This window comes from Hipposideros armiger, unplaced genomic scaffold (genome assembly GCF_001890085.2).
Source record: "Hipposideros armiger isolate ML-2016 unplaced genomic scaffold, ASM189008v1 scaffold_16, whole genome shotgun sequence".
NCBI lineage: Eukaryota > Metazoa > Chordata > Mammalia > Chiroptera > Hipposideridae > Hipposideros > Hipposideros armiger.
The window spans coordinates 639942-663398 of record NW_017731366.1 but is presented as its reverse complement, the minus strand read 5'-3'; the positions used below and the strand labels follow the sequence as shown (position 1 = coordinate 663398).

The 23457-nt window shown below is 36.5% G+C and overlaps 1 protein-coding gene across 3 annotated transcripts in view; it reads left to right on the top strand.

Annotated features, from left to right (window-relative positions):
* The window catches only part of PPM1L (protein phosphatase, Mg2+/Mn2+ dependent 1L), a 290360-nt gene that overhangs the window by 173085 nt on the left and 93818 nt on the right, over positions 1–23457 (top strand). For all 3 annotated transcript variants that reach the window (XM_019626870.1, XM_019626877.1, XM_019626883.1), the window contains exon 2: positions 20340–20514. In XM_019626870.1, the coding sequence (XP_019482415.1) occupies positions 20340–20514 (175 nt within the window). The remainder of the gene's footprint in view (positions 1–20339; positions 20515–23457) is intronic.

Below are 23457 nucleotides of genomic sequence, written 5' to 3'. Positions count from 1 at the left end.
TGATGATATTTCAATCTTTTTTAAAAGACTGACATCAAGAGTGCTAAGGTGTGTTTTAAAATTTTACAAGTATTTTTTCTGCTTCATTCTTCTGTCATGACTACTTATTAACACCACACACTTGTAATGTTGAAAATCGGTCCCACTAGTTCTCCTTTTTGCCGCCTTAGTTAAGACTCAGCAAGATAATTGCTGTTATTTAATAACTGGATTAGTTCATTGTTGCTAATGGAACAGCAGGAATTTGAAGGCATTCGATTTCTTAGCTGGTTCTGTTAATTCAGTAATGGCCTCTTACTGCCAGCTGATGGCTGCTAAGTCACAGAAGCTCACATAAGGGATTTGGAGAAACTTCTATTCCAATGATACATGAAAATATGAGCATCTTTTAAACCATCTGGGTCATCAATATGCTTTCTATTGGTTAGGCTTATACAATTTAACTTTGAGAGGTTACTACTTAATATGATGCCTGCAAAACAGAAAATTTGCAAAACGGATCTTAGGAAACTGTCAGCCATTACTTCCTCTGCTGTTAGTCTATCGAATCATAGTTAATTCTCACGCTTTCCAGGTTATATAGGTTTTACAGATTCTTTGTATTCTGCCTTACATTACTCAGTAGCACCTCCAAAGTAGGATGGTTTGATAAAGGGGAAAAAAACCCAAGCAAAAGATAAATACATTTTAAAAATTCATAGAATAAAATTTAAGGCAGAAAGGGATTTGGAAGATCCTCCAACCCAGTATTTTCCCTTCAGCCCTCTTCCCTGTCTTGCTTATGAGGAGACTGAAAGTCAGAGAGGCTAAGGACTTTGTTCAACTGCACACAGCCACAGGGTTGGCCCATTGCTGTGTGACCTAGAACCCAGGTTTCCTACTCTTGTTTAGCATTCCTTCCAGAAGAAATGAAAACAACGGAAAACTTTATTGTCCCACAGTTTCCTGTGGAACAGAATGAACTGCCCATGAAAAGCATGCCTCACCCACATCTAAAGTTTTTTAAGGTGGTGAGGAGAGACTGTTATTACCGTGGGTCCATAGTGGGACCCCAAGGACAGACCTGTTAATGGCCCAGCTCCAACTTATTGTTTAGAATGAGTTCTGGGAATTCGATGAGAAATGTATTTTTTAAAATAATGTCTGTAAATCGGTCCAACTATTCTTTTAAAGTCATAGAGAGAACAATAACTCCATTTCTCCATGCATTCTCAAACTTCAATCCATCACATTCAATGCACAAGTCCATGAAATAGCTCCATAAGAGTTATATTTCTTCTTCCACCACCTACATTAGAAAAGTAATTACCAAAGAGGTCATTTTAAGTCATCCCTTCCATGATTATTGCCTGCTTAAAGAACAATTAAATTGTATAATTGAAATTTGCTAAGAGGGTGAACTTGAATATTCCCCCCACCCCAAAAAAAGATAAATATGAGGTGATGGATGTGTTAATTAGCTAGATGGGGGAATTCTTTTATGTTGTATACATACATCAAATAACCGTGATGTACACTTTACATGTCTTAAAATTTTACGTCAATTATACCTCAGTAAAGCTGAAAAAAGAACGGAAACTTGACTCACTCGTACCTTGAAATTTCTTTGGGGAATATTTAGTTTATGGGGGCCCAAAGCATAAATGACTCTGCAGCCTGGAAATTCTTTTTTTAAAAAAGCTTTTTAATTTCAATATGATAAAGTCAGTTTAAGGCCCCCAGAGGCAGGTGTGTTTGAAAATAATTTATCTGTTTCCATCTTATTTAATATGATGAACTTCATATATCTACTTCAGATCTCGCTTCTGCCAGACTTTTCCCGTATCAGCGCTCAGTATGTGCTACACACTGCTGCCCCACTTTCTGTTTTAAATCACAAACCTGGCAGTCCATTTTGTCTGTTTGTTTGTTTAAAACACGTTTGGGGATTTGTTTGTACTGTAGACTCTACAAGAAGATTCTTTACAAGCGATGGATTTAATAATGTGGTCTTAGAGTCAGATATTGACTTGGGTTGAAATCCTAGCCCTACCATTTCCTAAGCTTGGCAAGTTAACTAACCTTTTTGGGCCTTAGCTGAAAAGTGGGACTAAAAATAGTACAGATTTTTTGAGTTATAATGAGGAGTAAATAAGATAATTGCATTTGTATGCTTAGCCTAGCGTTCAGCATATAGAAACGTTTCAATACATATTAACTATTGTTATTTATTATTGTAGAATTAAAATTCCCAAGTGTGCATACATGATAACAGCCTGCCGTTAGTTCTTCATCTTCTGCCATTTCCTCCACCTTTCCCTTCTCCTTGAAACACACATACACACTCTCCACCCCAGTTCTGAAACCTGGTTTTAGCTTCAAGCATACCAGGCTTTTTCATGCCTCTTGTCTTTGTGTGGGCTGTGCTCTCTGCTTGGGGTTGCCACCCAGCCCATTGTTCTGCTTATCCCTTACATCCCTCAGACTCAGCTCATATATCCCTTCTGACATAATGTTTCCCAAGCTTCTCAATTAGAGAGTTTTGTAGTTGTGTCTTTACTGCTCATCTGCTTCCTTAAATCATAAGCTCTTTGAGGGTAAGGACTCTTTCTTTTTGCTCTATGTATGTAGTCAGCATAATGCTAGGAGCATTGTTAACAGTCAATAAATGTTGAAAGAGTGAATAGTTGAATGAATTACTAGGCTTGCTTTGTAACCCAGTACAGGCAACCATCTGCTTTTCATAACTGAATGTTGACATTTGCTCGTCTCATAGACAAGAGGACAACCATCCCTTAACAGTGTTTATTGTTCCCTTTTGAAGAGCATGGGAGGTAGGCCTTTCTCTTGAGTCATGAATGCCATCTGGTGGAGAAAAGGGTAACTACAGTCGCATGTTTAACCAAAACCACATGGAAGTTAAGATGATTGCTGTCCATTAATATGGAAGTTTCCACTGCTTCATGGTAGTTTCCAGAAGCATAGTCAGGAAAAACTCCCTGGTAATTGTTCTTGTACACTTGGTTTCTTAATATTATAAGAATTTGGTCAATCATGAGTAAGGTTTGAAAACATTAATTTGGCTAATAAGATGTATGTAACTAAATATTATTGACCTGCTCCAGTATGTGATAGAGTAAAACTGGAAACATTTTTATAAACAAGCATGTAAAAATATTTAAACCTTATAACTTTAGGAACTTTCCAGACCCCAATTGCTTTTCTAATTGCTTTAGCTTATACAGAGACTAGTGAAAACCAGTGGCAGACATCCTAGAGCAAACGGCCCGTCTTGTGTATACAACTCTAACTTCCTAGCTTGCATGTGATATTTTTTCTTATAAAATAGAGAAAAATATAGTGTAGTAACCTAAGTGATTTAAGGTAAACTGATTATTTAAAATTTGGATATTGAATTTTTAAAATGTTTCTGTGACACTAAGTCTTTTGATTCATTCATTTGCTAAGCATTTATTGAGCATCTGCCTAATGCCTGATATTGTACAAAGTGCTAAAGAACCAGAGATGAAAGACATACTTTGAATTTTGGCCCCCAAATAAATATTTACATAAGAATATAAAGCTATATAAATTTGCAAAGGGCAAATTGTACCAATTCCATTTATATTTTTGTAAGAGTTCCTTATGTTTGTTGACCCATCCATGTGCATTATAAAAATATCATGGATATAAAGTTTTAGTTATGCCACTTTGATGGATTTTTTTGAGTATATGAATCTAAAGGGAAATTCTTTATGATTTCTAATAAAAAAATGTAGATATACCTTCAATATTTACTTTTCTGACTTCTTACACTCCACTTATCTGAAGGTTAGACTTTTTTTCCCCCTTTTTGATGATCTGGAGCACTGTAATGGACCAGAAAGTAAACAAAAAAAGGACTAATGGGAAAGTGACAATCACAAAGCCGGGGCCCCTTTCTCCATTAAGAAGGTTAAACATTTTCCAAGTCTTTAGGCTAGATAATGGTGCATAAAGTAGCCGTTTAGAAGCAGGATTATCTGCTTATGGAGGGAGGACCTAGAGCTTTTCACAGCAATCAGGGCAATTTGGTGTGGGAACCAACTTCATATGCAGGAGACATGTATGTTACCACCCTCCCTGTATGTTCTGAAGGTGGCCTTAATTCATCCAAAAAAAAAAAATTGCTGGATTTTCTTCTGTGCATTCTCTATGAAAAGCGTGGAAGTGTGTTTCACTTTAGAAACATTTCTATTAAAAGAGGTTAAAATAATTCTTCATCATTTAAACTAGTGAAGTTGAGTTAAATGGGACATTCACTTACGTGGAACTCTTCATTCCCTTATGGCACTTGTTAAATGAGGTATTACGAAATTGAGCTATCATTTATAGAACTTCCATTTGAAAAATTACACAGGACGCACACATATATATCCAAACTTAGCTTTCTATTTAACCAAAGAACTGGAAAGGACCCTGAGAATTTACCTAGTTCTTGGGAATAATACCTTTAGTATTCTATTGAAATGTGTTGTATGTAAAATCTTGTTTTGTACAGCTCTTGAAGGAAAGATTTCAAGCAGAGCTGGCAACTCATTTAATTTATAAATAGCTATTCGAAGCAAAAATGGCCAGCCACACCTGTCTTCTTAATTCTATTACTATTTAATTAATAGTAATTAAATTTACTATTAGTTGTCTGAATGGGGGTATATGATTTGTGTTAAGAAAGGAAAGCTTGGCTTGTTGAGTGTGTCTCATAAGTCATGTTGGTTTGTTTAATGACTTCTTTAGCCTAGGGCACTTACATCAGCACAGTATGTTTTGAAGAAGAATCATAGGTACCATCTTGGGGAATAAAAGGAAATGAATAATTGAGTATTGTGGATGGCATAGTTTGTCCTTTTTCTAGTCTGACGATTTCCATATTAATTTGTGATATTTGGAAATTGCTTGTTGCAACTATAAATCTTTAGGGGGATCGCCCTTGGATATGGACTGTCTGGGTATAGGACATAAAGATAGGACACTGCTCCATAGCAGATGGGTTTTGCGTGCCATTTCAGAAACACCAGCTCTCACTAAGCAATTCATTATTTTCTAAGGTTGAAGCAGCTGTGGATTAGTACAATTATGAATTTATTATGTCCGTGCCAATCTCCTATGAATCCTAATTCAAACTTTACATATCTCTTTGGAACCTTACACTTTTCTCGTGATTCTGTGGTTCCTAACAAATGACTGTTTTGAGAATCCAAAGTTGCTTAAGTTAGTTTTTTATGGGGCATTGCCAGTTGCCCATTGTTTTTAGAATGCCTACTGACGTTTTCAATCTTAATGTTACATTAGATAAAGCAGCCACTCTTTATAAAAATGTCTGGCTGCATTTTTACCCACCCATTTACTCTGAGGATTACTATAGGGCTACAATATCCAAGGTTCCCTCTGACTTTTTAGGTTGGATGGTAAATGGAAAGCAATAGAAAGTTTAAGAAATCTCTCTGGGACGTTAGAATTTTTAAATGACTTTGTTTGGGCTTACATAATAAATTGTATGTATTTATGTTTGAGAACTGATCAGATTGTTTTGTGATTATCGCTTCAGTCATTTCTGTAGCTAGGTTGTGAGCTATTTCAAGGTGACAACTCTGTACAACTTATTTTTGTACATCTGGAACCTAACACAATGTGCAATGCATGAAGGCAAATACATAATAAATGTGAGCTAAACAATATCAATAATACACACACACACACACACACACACACACACACACACACACACACACTGATTTTGCTTTAGATCAGCCATTCAACTATAGGGTTTGGCAAACGGTTTTTGTAAAGAGCCATACAGTAAATATTTTAAGGTTTGTATGTCAGAGTACTATGTCTCATCTGCTCAACCCTGCCACTGAAGTTTAGAAGCAGCCATAGACAATATGTAAACAATCGGGTGGAGCTGTGTTCCAATAAAATTTTATTTACAAAAACAGGTTTGGGGGCCATAGCTTGCCACCCTGGATTTAGACCAAGTTTCATAAACAGGTTTCATCTTGTATGCTAACTTTGAGTGATTGGTGGCTGGTTGGAATTCTGCATTCAGAAGGGTTCTCAGGGTGGGTGTGGGCTCAATGGCAAATAAGTCTTTTGCTAATGAGTAATGTCTGCAATAAGCATTGTTTCGATCCTTCCTCTGATTTATTTTAAGAACACTGTGACCTGTGCAGATGGTTCTCTTTATTTCTTTGCTTTGGGTGCTAGAGAGCTCAGTCAGTTTTTTATTCATCTCTAACAAATAAAAAGAATCTTAAGGCATGAATATATTTGTGTCTCAACTTTATCCCTTGGCTTCATCTCCATTTTACTATCTTATTTTTCTTAGCCCCAATTCCTAAAACTTGCCTACACAAAATATTTATGAAACTATAGATTTTGTTGAAGAGCAAAGGACTATAAGAGGTGTGCAGAGGTGCATCTGCAAAGCATTGATAATCATACCTACCTGTTAGAGTTGTTATGAGGATTAAATGAAGTAATTTATATAAAGTACCAAGCATAGTACCTGGCACACAGATGTACTCAATAAGTAATAGCGGTTAAATAGTATATACCTGCTAAAGACCTGGGCCAGCCCAGCTAGAAGGGTAAATTATATTACTTATGATTTCTCCAGCCCTCCTCTCAGGTAGATGGGAAAACCCCTGGAGAGGTGACTGTCCTCTCAATCACCCAGATTTCATACTTTCTGAATTTAGTCTCTCCCAGTGGGAGAGCTGCTCTCCCAGCAGCTACACTATGCTACTGAGTCCTTTTTCTCATTCTTCTATTTGTGGGGCCCTTTCTGCATGGAATAGGACCGTGTACCCATGCAGGAGACAATAATGGCATGGGATTTGGTGTGGGGACACCATTGGACTTCTTCCTTACCCCACTGAGGGGACCTCTGCACATTTCTGAAAAGAGAAAAACTCATTTTAGTTTTATTCTTCTGACTTGTAGGCCTGAATTTTTACAAATTGGGACAAATGATTCCAAGCTAGTTGATGCTGATCAGTTGACACTATTTTAGCACAATTCCCTTCATAGACAAATATCTATTCTGACTTAAAAATAAAATGAAGAGCTTAGGATAACACAGATGTGTTATAACTGTACATATGTTATGGCAAAAAGGCCAAAATTTGGTGTAAATTCAACACTTGAGAGTACCGCGGAAGGAGCGCTGAGGCTCTACCAGTCACCGACCCAAAACAAAGACAGGCAACGGTGTGAGGACTGGTGGGAAAGAGAACAGAAATACACGAGACATTGACTGGGCAGTCAAGACTTGTTGGGAGACAACACTGTTCTTAACTCAGATTCTTTATAATAAACCTATTTTCATAAAAAGAACCCCCCTCCCCCGTGCCCCACCGCAGCAGAAAGTTGTTATTGATTTTATTTGGGTAAGTGTAATGCACACACTCCCTTCCTTATGCTTCTCAACAGACCCAGTGGCTGGTACTTAAGACCTCAGAGAACAAGTCCATCCTGAAGCCTTCCCTCCTATAAATTGCAACTTCTATTAACTCATGGCTCTCACTTATCCACAGCTTTGAAAATTCATGTCAATAAAAGAGGCGCTCTTTATTGCTTGTATTGACCTCTTCTTTCTCCTTCCTCCTTCTCCCTTTACCCGTGAACCTCCTGATCATTTTTTAGATTTTAGCTCAAGCATCTGTCTCTCGGGGCGGGGCCTCCCTTCCCCCCATCAGGCTGTTTAGATTCTTTTGTTATAGCCCTTCAAAGAACCTTGTTCATTTCCTTAGAGCACTTCTTATATTTATACATTTAAGTGGTTATTAGGTAATTGTGTCTCCCCACTAAACCAAACACGCCGTAAGGGCACAGACATGCCTACTTTTCCCCACCTGTATTCCTAGCAGCTAGCCCAGTGCCTGGCACAGAGTGGAGACTCAAACATCAATGGAAAGGATATAGTTCTGGGCCATGACTATATGCCTGTTCACCCGGCTGTTGCCTTTTGGAGTTGAAACAGGATTGGAAAGGATGTATTTTTCTCTGTAAGGTCCATGAACTATTTGCCCATTCAAATTTTAAAATGTGTCATTTTATATTTACACAGGCAGGTGCATTCACTGCCAAAATTATAGCTTTTCCACGCAATTAGGTATCCCATTTTCCTCTTGCTAAAATAAGACACCCTTTCAAATTCTGTACGCAAAGTTACACGACACTGCTGGTGATGCTGATTTGCTTTTCTTTCTGCTCCATGTTGCTACAGCTCTCCAGCCTTCAAAATTCCACTGGTGTTCCCCTGCTGAGGTCAGGTCAATGTTCTGACCATGCCCGGGCTCAGTTGAGAGGAAATGACTGTGTTTTCAAGGTGCTTTGCCACAGGTCATTTTGGGGCCTGTTTCACACAGTTTGCTGACTTGCTTCATTGCCCACAAGCTGTTGGAAAAAGAGTTCCAGGTGCTCCTGGCATCAGACGAAATCAAGGTCAGTTAGCTTGCTTGGGAGGGCTCAGCCTTTCAGAGACTGAGCAGATTGGCAATTTTATACGATTAAAAAAAAAATGAGCCTGTGGCAGTTAGGGTAGACAGGCCATGTGGGAATGTCACTGCATACAGTCAAGGTTTTTACAAGAATTAAAAACATTTACTTTCCAGACTGAGTCCTGGGGGATGCAGAGGGGCTGTTACTGTGGAGGGTCTGGTACTACTTTGGATGCACATCAGCATTCATTGTATAGCTTTGTAAAAATACACATGCTGAGACCTTATAACATCAGAACTCTAAGGGATAGAAACTGGTGTGTTTCACCCTTTAGTGAGCTTGTTAAAATATAGACAAGTTTAAAAAGCAGATTCTAGCATCACACTTGAAATGTCTCAGTTTATTAAAAATGAAATGGAACAAATATTCTGTATCTTTAAGAAGACATCTCCTTCCCATCTCATGTGCTTCAAGAGCAGTTGGCTGAAGTACCACCCTTGAGCAACACTGATCAAGTCCAACCCCTGAATTTTGTAGCTGTGAGGCAGGAGTCAAGTGAGGCCCAAGAGCAGCTCTCTGGCCCAGCTGCCCCCCAAGGAACATTTTGTCCGACTGTGTTTTGACTCCTTCCACAGGGACTGCTTTATTGTCATAGCTACACAGTCCTTTTTGATTAATAACTCATTAGTGTTTTATAATTCATTTATAATAGTTGGTCCTACCCACTGGCTTTCTGAATTCCTAAGGACATTTCCAGTTAGCATTCTGCATGGAACTTTCTAGAACACATTTGGATAGCACCCATAGAAGTTAATCTTTTCTCATGTTTTGTAGCTCAAGATTCAGAAATGGAAGGGAATTTTATCAATAACTAATCATAATTTGTTTTGAAATAGGAAAGAAACATTTTTCGCCTTGTAAACAAATGTTACCTTGCATTTTTCTTCTATAGATATCAGGTGTACAGAATGGGAAACAGTTTCTTCTTTCAGTAACTGCTGAAAAATAGGAACTCACCTATCAAGAATTTAACAAGACTGCTTTGGCTGAATGCTGCTCCTTTTCTTAACAGATTTATGAAAAAGTCTGCTGGTAGGCTGTTTTTATGTTGCCATCTCTCAGGAGATCTTAGATATGTGTGTGCTCTAAAAAAATAAATAAATAAATGAAGGACCACAAAACTAGTGTAGCCTGTTTCCCCTGACTCTCTGTAATGTGAATGTACCTGAGGGGCAAAGAATTCACTAATCATCACATAGTAGAGACGTAATCTTAACTTTTCTTCAGACTATAAATAGACACATTTTTTAAAATCCCTTAAAGTTTGAATGTAGATTTGACCAAGCTAATAAGATTAGGAAAATGGACCATGTGGCTAAATAGTATTTGATACCTTACTGCGATTAAAGAGTGGAGATCTAGAAAAGGGAGGTGATTTAAGTTTTTATATATAAAAAACAACCTTTTTGCAGTCAGGGAAGCCATCATTTAGGAAATGGAGTTTGAGTTATGTTTTCATACTATGGCATATGTGAAAATGGCCTCTGATTAAATATGGATGATAAAGTTGTTAAAGGTTTGTCACTTAAGAAATTCCAGAGGAATTGTCCTGAATAACCTATAACTTGACAGTTATCGCCTTCATGTTTAAATGAAATAAAAACTTCAGTCTTTGTATTAAGTAGTTATATGGTTTCAAGTGTCTCACTCATGCCCTCTGTGGTGGCCGTTTTGCCACATGGCTGACCTACATGTGCACATCCACAGCTTCAGTTCACTAGCGCCATCTCCAATCTCCACAATAAACATTGATTTTATTTATATGCCTCAGTTTTTCCTGATGCCATCTCTCTTGAAGGAATCAAATTTGCCTTCATGGGGCAGAATTAGGAATTCAGGAATGCAAGATGGTCCTTTCATAGATGCTTTTCTTATTTCAATAACTCCTTCATGTTAGAAGTGGCAAGAAATAGCATCTTGGCAGGCGTGAGAGGAACAACTCCCTTGCCTTATGTCCTCCTCCTGGTGGGCTCTCACCGACTTTGTTTTAAAGTGCCTGGAGTCAAAGAGCAGTTGTCTTAATGATATGTTACCATGAGATGGATGGATTCCAAGGTGGACCTAAGTAAATGAACATGTGGGCTGTGTCCTGACTGCTGCCAAATCGGCACCTGCACATTCACTTCCCTACAAGGGCAGGGAAACCCTTGTATGCCCTAAGATATTACTTCCTTCTTTCCTTTGTCCTCCTGTGGCATGAATTTTGAGGGATCTCCTTCCTTTATGAACTCTCCTTTAACTCATGAATACCTAGCAGCCATGCCTGTATTACCATTTCCCATAATTCAGCTCTTTTCCTACTCAGTATATGCAGAATTGATTTCCCACCTTACCTCTCTTGTATGCCCACCTCAGTGCCAAAGCCTGCTTCTCACCCAGAGGGTCGCTGTTCAGATGCCCTCCCAGCCATATCTAGCACCGTATTGTGTGTGAGATTAGTGTTAACTTTACCTTTCACATGGGTCAAGGATCAGCCCCTTTGCTTTCGTCTCCTTTTGATCTAGTATTAGAAGCCTGCGACCTTTCACAGTCAGCACTCATGCAGGAAGCAGTTGCATTGTGTTCCAATAGGCAGCTACGTGGTGTAAAAAACAGCAAAAAACCCCAAAAGGCACCGCCATCCGTTATTTGTCCCATTCGTTTCAGTGGAGCTTGAGGCTTTCTCCCTGCCAAATTACAAGTGTGTGTGTGTGTGTGTGTGTGTGTGTGTGTGTGTGTGTATGTGTGTGTGTACACATATGCCTATGCACACATTACATAAAACAAAGGGGGAAGGGCAATTTATAGAATCATAGAATTTGGAAAATATTAAAATTCTGGAAACCTTTTAAAACAAATCTTGGCAAAGTACACTTGGCAGACCATGCTTGAGGCAAAAGTGGGTATTTCTTCTTAAGATGCATTTCCCAGATTTTGTAATCTTAGAATGTCATCTGTTGGTTTTTCAAAGTTGCTTTGAAATGGGCTATTTACAACAGAACCAACATTTATAACACAAATCATTAGAAACTTAATGATAAACTTCAATGCTTAGTTTTCAAAATATCTTCTAAGTAAGAATTTATAGTATAGGGAAACAAAAAAAGAAGAAAAAAAGTAAAGAAAAAAAAAGAAAAAAAATAGTATAGGGAGAGCTTGCTGTCTTTTTTTTTAAAGATTTTTATTGGTGAATTGGGGGGATGGGAACAGTGCTGGGGAATTGGGGGAAGGGGAACAGACAAGTTGCTGTCCTTTTGTTCTTCAGTCTAGTTGTGGAGGACGTTGCTTCACTGGCCCAAGTTGGCACCATCATTGCGCTCTTCCCGGGCGAGGCAGATCAGTCGCCGGCTTCTGGACGGCCGCTCACTCTGGCTGCTGGCTACACACGGTAGCCCATGGCAACCCACTGCCACAGGGGCTGCAGCCTATGCCGTCGCCGGCGACTCACGGCAGCCCAGCTCCAGGTTGAGCTGTTGTTCAGCATCTTAGCTGTGGAGGGCAGTGTCACTGGCCCTCATATGTGGGATCCGAACCGGGGCCCTCTGGCATCCCAAGCCAGCTCTTAACCACCGCGCCACTCGGCCGGCCCACGAGAGCTTGCTGTCTTTTGAATGCCATACCTGAAAAATTTAAAATATAAAATTGCATACTATAGACTGTCTTAGAATTGGTAATAAAATAGAATATTAGATTAAAAAGGAGGGGATAAAAATAAAAAAACTCCCACTAATATGAAATATGAAGTATTAAATAAAAGTTGTAAGGCGTATTTTCATAATTAAGGACATCAGAAGCCTGTTTTTATTTTACGTCTATTAAAGTTGAAAATGAACAATAACTTGACCTTTGCAAATTCCCAGAGAAAAATACATACTGAAAGTGATTTGAACATAGGTCTAATTTACTCGTGATCTTTCTCTAATGCCAGCCCTATTAGAGTTTAATTTAATATCACCAAGTATATTTTCTTGAAAATAGCTTTTGCTCTTTGGAACTTATAACCAAAATAATTAGTCTGGTATTTTTCTTTGCAGTTCTATAAAATAAGTCTAATACCTTTTCCTCAAGGTTGGTGGTTATTTTTTGAAGGAGGTAATGGATAGTCCATAAAATACGAAGTGGGTAGTTTCAGGCTTGCAGTTAAATGTTCAAAAGCACATTTAATATGTTATGTTTCACTTTACTCAGTTTCCCCATTATTCTCCATCATCTTTAGCTTCCAGTTTTACAACATTGAAGCCATGTTACATATGTTTCTTTCCCATCTGTCACCAGTCTTTGCTCTCACGCTCCCCTGTTCTCTTCTCAAGGACTTGATCATAGTCTGGGGTTGCTTTGCTTTACAAAGGAACCACCTTCTTTTTAAACATTTATTTATTTTTTCTTTTGTAGTTCAAAAGCGTTTGGTATTTCCTGCTCCAGTACTCACTGGATAGCCAATGATAAGTTGTTTTAATCTCTGTGAGTCTGTTTCCTCATCTGTAAACACCGAGAGGGTTGTTGTGAACATTAAATAAGCCAGTACATGTAAAGTGTTAAGCACCGTGCCTGGCACACAGAAAGTGGTCAATTACTTTTCTGTTATTTTTATTTTAGAAAATTTGGAATATGCAGAAAATTGCATAGAGAAAAAATTAATATCATCCAAACTCTTACTACTCTAACTAATGATACATATTAATATAATTCAGCCATTTTTTATCATATATATAGTATACAAACTATTTTGTAATCTGTGTTTCATTATGAACATTTTCCCACATAATTTAGTACTGTTTTGTAACATGATTTTTTTTCCTGATGAATTTTTTAAAATTTATTTTAAAATTATAGTTGGCATACCATAACATGATTTTTAATAGCTGCATTGTTTTCCACTGCATGGACATCCCATAATTTAATCAACCAGTTTCCAGACAAATTTTTATTATCATGAGTAATACTTTGATAAATATGTTTGCACATATGTCTTTTATGCTCATCTTTAACTTTTTCTTAAAATAAATTCCCAGAAAGACAATTGCTGGGTAAAAGGTGTAAACTATTTTAAAGTTTTCATCACCTTTTTCATTTTCTGTCCAAAGAATTGTCTGATTTACAGTCCAATCACAGTGTAAAAGGCCAGTTTTCCTTTCCTTCAGACTTTTTATGGGTCTTCTTGCTTTAATCTCCTTTTATTTCAGTGTGTTTTAAACTCAGCTCCAGGCACATTCTTCCTCAAACAAGATTTGATAATTTATTTCATTTGTTAAGATGCTTCAGTTATTTCCTGTTACTAACTACTATCAGGTGAAACTTCCTTACTGTTATCAATTTCATTTCTTACTATTGCTTCCGGTGAACTCACATTCACTATTTTCTACATTGTGTTTCTTTCCTCCAGTAAGTGCTTCTTACCTTACAACTGATCTTTGAACTCCACTAGAATGATTTCCTGATTCTTTTTCTTGTCCCATCTTCCTAATTTCTCTCCTTAGAGGCTGGTCAGCACTTCACATAGCTAATGTATTTTATAAATATGTGAATTCATCTCAAGATTCCTGTGTGTTACTGTATTGCTTTGTAAAATTTTTTTCTTCCCCCATATTTCATGTGTGTGTTTTGTTTGCACATTAAAATTGCAGGTTCCTTTGTGGCAGAGGTTTGTTCTCCCAACAGTGTCGAGTCTAATGTGCTTTACTCAGCAGACACTCAATAAATTGGAATTGGATGGTTGACAGGTTTTCTTTTTAAGATGAATTGTGAAGCATTTAGTAGCTTTTAAATTACACTTTGCACTCCAACCTGCCAAATTCTTTCATATACACTGGTTATTTCTTAAAGAACAGACCACTGTAAAGTAAATAGTTTTTGTAGCATAATGACCAGCGTCAGCATTCTACCTACTAGGTTCCCAGAATGTAGATCCTTAGTCATTCTGCTGCTTTTCTGGTATTCTTTTCATCCACTGAGTACTTTTTACAGGGCTTAGTCTAGTCTTTTACTGTCTTTCAGACTGAAGTTGGCACGGATAATATAAATGTATGCAATTTCTGTAAGAAGTTGCATTGGGCACTTTCTGTGTCTTATGTCACAAGCATATATAGGGTTTATAGCATTTGAGCCAAGCTTTGAAGGATGTACAGGATTGGCCCAAACCAATAATGTCTGCTTTCACTCAAAGTTATTATGAAGATACAGAATGAGAACAGCATGAATTGCTCAGAAAGTATAAAGTATCACACAAATGCAAGATACTGATAATGGTAACGATATTAATATTTCTGGAATAGTTAGGTTATAAGAATATAACATTTAAGAATTAAATGTCCAGTAGCATTTATCATTGATTAAAGAATAAATAAGTAATCCTATATTTTAATTTTGTTTTTCACTTCATTTAAAAATTCCAGTGAAATTTTAAAATGTAAAGAGCTCTTTGTATTATATATTACTTATGCAATAATTCTAATCTCAGTTAATATGATAGCCTGTTTTTTTTGGCTGAGATATAATTGACATATTAGTTTCAAGTGTACAACATAATCTGATATTTGTATATACTGCGAAATGATCACCACAATAAATCTAGTTAACATGTCTTACCACACATAGTTATAATTTTTGTGTGTGTGATGAGAATTTCTAAGATCTACTCTCTTAGCAACTGTTAACTATATGATACAGTATTATCAACTATAGTCACCATGCTATACATTATATCTTCAGTACTTATTTATTTTATAACTGGAAGTTTGTACCTTTCTATCACCTTCACCCATTTCCTCCACCCTCCCCACCTCTGGCAACCACTAATGTGTTCTCCATATCATGAGTTCAGTTTTTTTTTTTTTTAGGTTTTTTTGTTTTTTTTGTTTTGTTTTGTTTTTTAAAGATTCCACACATAAGTGAGATCGTATGGTATTTGTATGACAGCCTGGTTTTAAGCATGATTCTTGTTTGAACATAAGGTTTTAACTGCCATTTGAATACATTTAGAGTACCTCCTCAGTATACAGGTGATTTTTTAAAATATCTTGACAATGTAGTATTTTGCTAGAATTGTTTCTTTCTGTTTCTCTTAAGAATCTTTCCCAATGGAAAGAACTCTATACATGAAGTTTTAGAAATAAAATGCCAAAATATAACTCCAATAGAGTAAAAAATATAGGTCCTGTTTTAAAGACCTATGTCATGATTTTAGAAAAGTAGATCAGTGGACACAATTGGAAGGAAATGTGTGGTATGCTTTCAGTAATATAGAGTGTGCCAGTATTTGTAAAATGTGCATCATAGAATTATTTCCTGTATCTCATAGATATTTCCAAGGAAAAAAATTAAAAACAGATGTTACAGAATAGCAAGGTAATATGAGTTTAAAAATAGTTATTCTGCACTGTGTCTCTTCATTTTTCAGTGTCGGGAGAAAATTGTTATTAAACTCTAGAATTAAATATGTTGTGCTGTGTGCTGAGTCCATTTACATTTTATGACATAATTTTATTTGTTCTGTACTAGGTGGTTGACAGATAAGCTCAACAATGTTTGGTGGTATTTTAAAGTTGTCACTTCATCAGCAGCTGACTTAGGGGATATAAATATAAACCTGGAAATAAAAAGTGTTGTGTGCTATGTTTGGCTGTTCTAAACACTGAAATACAACTTTCCGCACCACTTTCCAGTGAACTCCTCCTGGGAAGTCAGTTGTCATTGTTCTGGAAAGTTTCTTTTCATCCTAAATTGTGCAAAGATTTAAAAGGAAAACTATGAAGGTTACAAAAAACATATTTTAAAGATAACTTTTAAAAAATTACAGGAATTAAAAAAATTGAACTATGTAGATATGCCTTTGCCTTATCCTAGGCCCATACCCCAGAGACAACTTTTTTTAGCTTTATATTGTTTTATTCGTATATGTTTTGCATATTTAAATTTATTTATTAAGGCATAATTTTATATACAGTAAAATGCACAGATCTAAAGTGTTCAGTTTGCTCATTTTTGATAAGTGTATACACCCCTGTAATCCATATCTCAATCAAGAAATAAAACATTTTCATCAATGTAGAAAGATCTCTTATGCCCATTTCTACTCAAATTCCACACCTCCCTCCCCCAGAATTAACTATAAGCTATTTTATCACCATTGCTTAGTTCCCACTGTTCTTAAACTTCATACAAATGCAATGTGTTATATTTTGTATCTGGCTTCTTTTGTGCAACATGTTATTTGTGAGAGTTATCCATGTTGCTGCATGTATTAATAATTTATCCTTTTTATTGCTGTGTAGTATTGCATTTTACGAATATGCCAGTTTTTCTGTCTGTTCTTCTGTTGATGGATATTTGTATTGTTTCCAAGTTTTTGGCTATTATGAAAGCCACTACAAGGATGTTCTCATCCTTGTTCAAATCACATATATACATATACATACATTTTGTTAATGGCTATGCAGTTCTCCATTTTTTCCACATAACTTGATTCATTCAACCTGTATCCTATGGATAGATAAATGGGTATTAGGTTGTTTATAATAATCTCTTTCTTTTGATTAATAGGGTAGGTGGGTGTATATTTAACTTTCAAACAAATTGCCAAAGAGTTTTCCTAAGTGATTGTCCATTTTTATATTTCCACCAGGGATGTATGAGACTTCCAGTTGTTTCACCATCTTTGCCACCATATAGTCTGCTGGATTTTGCAAATTTAATATAAGCACATATATTTTACTGAACTTTTTATGGATTATATTTCACTTTATTATGGATTATACACCATTCTTTATTTTTTTCAATTACAGTTGACATTCAGTATTATTTTATATTAGTTTCAGGTGTACAGCATAGTATACATAGTTAGACATTTATATAATTTATGAAGTGACTCCCCCCAATTATTTTAGTACCCACCTGGCGCTATTCATAGTTATTACAAGATTATTGACTATATTCCCTATGCTGTATCTTACAATGACTGTTTTGTAACTACCAATTTGTACTTCTTAATCCCTTCCTCTTTTTCACCCAATGCCCCAACCCCCCTCCTATCTGGCAACCATCAGTTTGTTCTCTGTATCTATGAGTCTGTTTCTGTTTCGTTGTTGTTGTTTATTTTGTTCTTAAATTCCACATATAAGTGAGATCATATGGTATTTGACTTCCTCTGTCTGACTTATTTCACTTAGCATAATACCCTCTAGGTCTATCCATGTTGTCACAAATGGTAAGGTTTAATTTTTTAATGGCTGAGTAATATTCCACTGTACATATGTACCACATCTTCTTTATCCAGTCATCTATTGGTGGGCACTTAGGTTGCTTCCATATCTTGGCTATTGTAAATAGTGCCCTAGGGAACACAAGGATGCATATATTTTTTCAAATTAGTGTTTCGGATATCTTTGGATAAATATCCAGAAGAGCAATTGCTGGGTCATAAGGTAGTTCTATTTTTAATTTTTGAGGAACCTCCAAATTGTTGTCCATAGTGGTTGCACCAGTTTGCAATCCCACCAATAGTACATGAAGGTTCTCCTTTTTGCCAGACTCTCGCCAACACTTGTTTTTTTATTTATTTATGATAGCCATTCTGACAGATATGAGGTGATATCTCATTGTGGATTTAATTTGCATTTCTCTGACAATTAGTGATGTTGAGCATCTTTTTATATGTCTATTTGGCCATGTGTATGTCCTCTTTGGAGAAATGTCTATTCAGGTCATCTGCCCATTTTTTAATTGGATTGTTCGTTTTTACTGGCATTGAGTTGTATAGAGTTCTTTATAAATTTTGGATATTAACCCCTTATCAGATAGAACATTGGTGAATATCTTCTCCCATTGATTAACTTGTCTTTTCATTTTGTTGATGGTTTCCTTTGCTATACAAAACCTTTTTAGTTTAATATAGTCCTATTTGTTTATTTTGTTTGTTTGTTTTCCTTGCCCAAAGAGGCATATCAGAAAAAATACTACTAAGAGCAATAAATGTCAGAGAGTTTACTGCTTATATGTTCTTCTAGGAGCTTTACGGTTTCTGGTCTTACATTTAAATCTTTAATTCATTTTGAGTGTATTCTTGTAGATGGAGTAAGAAGGTTGTCCAGTTTCTTTTTCTTTTCTTTCTTTTTTTCTTTTGTTTTTTGCATGTGTCTGTTCTATTTTACCAACACCATTTATTGAATAGACTGTCTTTACCTATTGTATATTCTTGCCTCCTTTGTCATAGATTAAATGACCATGTAGGCATGGATTTATTCCTAGGCTCTCTTTTCTGTTCCATTGATCTATATGTCTGTTTTTATGCCAGTACCATTCTGTTTTGATAACTATAGCCTTGTGTAGTTTGATATCAAGTATGGCGATACTTCCAACTTCTTTCTCAAGATTGCTGTGGCTATTCGAGGTCTTTTATGGTTCCATATAAATTTTGGGATTAATTGTTCTAGTTCTGTGAAAAATGCCATTGGTATTTTGATAGGGATTGCATTTGGGTTATATGGATGTTTTAATGATGTTAATTCTTTTTATTCATGATCATGGTATATACTTCCACGTATTTGCATCTTCTTCAGTTTTTTTCTTCAGTGTCTTATAATTTTCCAAGTACAGGTCTTTTATCTCCTTGGTTAAATTTATTTCTAGGCTTTTTTTGGGTGCAATTGTAAATGGGATTGTTTTCTTAATTTCTCTTTCTGATGGTTTGTTAATTGGTGTATAAAAATGCAACCAATTAGTGAATATTAATTTTGTATGCTGCTACTTTACTGAATTTATTTATCAGTTCTACTGGTTGTTTGGTAGAATCTTTGGGATTCTCTATGTATAGCTTAGGGACAGTTTTACTTCTTCCTTTCCAATATGAATAACTTTTATTTCTTTTCTTGTCTGAGATAATTCTTTTTAACAGTTTCATTTATTTCAGTTTCAGTTTCTAGTGGTTGTGAGTATAATTTTAAACAATACATATGTATGCCTTCATTTATTTTATCAACTTCAGACCCTATGCATATGATGCAGGACTGCCCTGCAAGGAGATGCCAAACTCTTGTTATGATTTAAGAAGTTCAATTTCCCTGATTCATACATGAAACTGTATCACTTAATTTAGCCCTTAAAATTCTGTTTAGCTTTAACTGTGATTCTCATCTGGAAGGGATAAAAAGAGTATAGAAAAATTAAAAGTTAAAGAGTTTATATATACATACATACATACATACATACATACATACATACATACATACATACATATATGGCCAAGAAAGACATTTAAAGTGGCAAACAATTCTTTTTTCTGGTTAAGGGATATCATTATCTTAGATTTTTTTTCATTTTCCGTTTATCCTATTATTCCATTATCAGCCTTAGCAGAGGCCTCTCCTTTCTATTCACTTCGCAGGAGTTCTGCATAAGCATTAATGAGCAGAGAACAAGAAAACAAAGTAGAGATATGGATGCCATAGCATAGGTAGGCTCACTGAGATGAGTGACTAGCTTCTGCATTTCAGACAAGGGCAAGTCATAATTATATCCAGTAAAATTACGTACTATCACGGGGCCTTCAGAGTTTAGTGGAATAGTACTTGGAACTCTGAGTACTAGCTCCATGAATGACAAACCAACTCCATCAGCTTTTATACCTTTAAACCAGGTGGAAAACTCTCAGAGGTCTGTGATTCTGCATATTTGAAGATCCACATTACTTGATCCAGTGGAGACTAAAAATGACAATGACAAGGATATGTTTGTCTATAGGGTTGGTTCCACAGTGCTTTGAGTTCTCACTGCAGCACCTGCGGTGAAGTGAAAAGCCTAAGGTGAGAAATACTAATGAGGTTCTTTACCTGTTTTATTTGCAGACTGCAGCTGAATATGTAAAATCTCGACTCCCAGAGGCCCTTAAACAGCATCTTCAGGACTACGAAAAAGACAAAGAAAATAGTGTGTTGTCTTACCAGACCATCCTTGAACAGCAGATTCTGTCAATTGACCGAGAAATGCTAGAAAAATTGACTGTATCCTATGATGAAGCAGGTATGTTTGTCTTTAATTCACACACATTCACACAATTTTTTCTCCTTGCAGAAATGTCTTTATAGGCTTTGGTTAAACATAGGCCCTTTTTCGAGGTAGAAGATAAAGGGCAAACTGGATCCCGTTATATCGCATGAGTTAATGTTTCTTCTCTGTAGTTTTAGTATCAAGAATTTCATCAGGAGACTCCTAAAAATGCCTCTTACATATTAATCCCTTTTAAATTTTTGCTCTTTTTTGTTTTGTTTTGTTTTGTTTTGTTTTAGCTGAGCCATCCTGCTACCTGTTGGCAGCTCAGCGGCTGCTCAGCTCGGGCTGGACTCGAACCGCTGTTGCTCAGAGCTCAAACTCTTGAGCGAGCTCTTAACCAGCTGAGCCACTCGGCCGGCCCTTTTTGCTCTTTTTTAAACGGAATTTTTCTGGCCTTTTGTCAATCATGTCTTTTTATTGATTTAATCTTTTAATGTGTCACTTCAATTTTGGATACCAGCTGAAAACTTTTATATCCGAAAATCCAAAAACTGTTATTTGCTTCAAGTATTATTTTTAATATCAGAGATTTTTTTTTTTCTAAAGAGGTGCCTTTTTTTTTTTCCTTAAAGTTTTAAGCTAAACTTCATTTTCTTTTCCTTTAGCTCCTCAGATGAATCCAAGTGCCCGTACCACATTGGACACTCGGTTCACTGCTTGCCATAAGCTCATCCTAGGAAACAGAACTTATTATCGAAGGCATGAACAGACCACCTTATTATACCATTTTTATCTATTACGTGATCTAAAACCCAATTTCAATGAAACTAGTACAATGTTACTTGGAATTATTAAAATCTTTAATCAAATTAAACTTAGGAGAAATATCCTGATTGAAATTGTCACACCCTCTCCAAAAAAAAAAAAAAGAAAAATGGAGGAAAAAGTACAGGAAAATAGGTTTCTAATGGTGAAATATTGGTAGTAGTAATCCCTATTTTAATACCAGGAACTTCTGTTTTTATTGCCACAAGGAAGTTTTTAGTATACATCTTACTGTCTTCCTCCTGATCTAAGCAGTCTCAATGCTGACATTCTTAACATTTGATTTCAAACTTGAATAGCAAACAGAAAAGCAAATTAAAAAAAAACAAAAACAAACATTATGCTACATATGCCTAACACTAATGTAATTTTTCTAGTTTTAAGCTGTCCCCATTTACATCCCACCCTCTAACCCTTTTGCCCCCCTCTCAGGGGAGGATCCACATTCTAGTCTTGCCTAGGACATCGCTACTCTCCCCGATTCTTCTTTGCTTTATTTATTTCCCAGACACATTGGCTTTCCTCTGTCTGCTGGGTGGTTAGTTATTTGATTTCTGTATTTGTCTTGTCTTTGGAATTCTCATTATTCTCCTCTCTCATCCCTAATGGAGTAAAGTAAGGCTATGATCAGCCCAATCAAAATAATATTTAAATATGTACAGCATCTCAGAGTTCATAGAACTCATATATTCCACCTATTTCCTGCCCCCATAGCCATTTTATGATGAGAAAACCGAGACCCACAGACTTAATGATAGCACAGTTACTTAGGTCTAGAGCTGGGACTCCAACCTCCTAATTACGGATCAAGCTGCCTACACCACACCAATGCAGGTTCTCATTCACTCATTAGGCATTTGTTGAATGCATAGTGATACACTAGGAAGTTGGAGGATAGAGGGAAGGCTATTGAAGAGGTAGGGACGAATCTGAGGTGTAGAACACAAAGAGCTTGCTTAAGGTCTAGCTCGGGAGTCACACAGGTATGGCTTCTGGAGAAAAATTCCTGAGTGATTTGGGAATAAGTACACTCTGTGATATCTACAAGCTATTAAAGTTAAGCTAAAGGGATGTGGAGTAAAGGAATAGTGAAAGTGGCTCAAGTTTTCAGTGAAATTCTTTAGGGGAGGACATTGGTTTAAACGCTGGGCAATTGATGAGTGTGGGTTTGTGAAGAGAGGAGAGATGTGGTCTGTGTAATGAAGGGGCCCAAGTGGACACCAAGGTGGGATTGAACATCGGCTGTGACTTACCACTACTCAGTCTTCCTTCTTCAAGAATAATTTTCCTCTCGTTTGCACTGTTGTTGAGCAACTACTAATCTGCAGAGGGACACTTGTACATGGCCTTGAGGGCCAAATGCTTTGGCGCACAATTAATGTATCAGTAAACTCAGCAGCATGAGACAGTGGAATCACTACAGGATTGGGAGTTAGAGGACCTAATTCCAGGCCTTTCCTCTAGCTTAGTACTGGTGTAATCGTTAGCAAATCAATGTCTTAGAGCCTCTGTTTCTTCATCTATAAAGTTGGGCTAAGATCTCACAGGGTGATTGTGACAAAATATATCATATTTGAAGAAGTACTTAGAAATCATATTACAAATGCCACTAATGCAGAGCGAGAGTAGATTTGGATCTTGTGTATCCCTCAGACCAGTTTAAAGCAATCTCAGGTTTTTTTCTTGACATGTAGGGTTTGGGGAGGTGGAGGCAAATTTTTTAAAGTGATCTTCAGAGGCTTTGAGAAGCCAAGCAACATCTATTGTTAAATCACACCATCCAGGCTCAGTTTGCCCGTGGTCATTCCTGTATGAGGTGACACATTTGGTGGGGGCTCTGTGTATGCATGCATAAGTGAATATCACTGTGTGTTGGAAAATCAAAAATGTGTCCACTGCCTTCTCTACTACGCATATATCAGTGATTTCATTCAAAGAAAGAGGAGAAAATAGAAAAGTTATTCTGATTTAACAGAAAAAACATTTCATCATAATACAAAGGAATCAGGAAATAGAATAGAAACATGGTAATAGTATCTAATACTTTCAGATGTAAACATCCTAGGCAAAGACACTCATTTGTGTCAGCTGCTTAGTGTCTCATCATGCTATTCCAGTTTTTACTTTCTCACATTCTTTTTTTTTTTT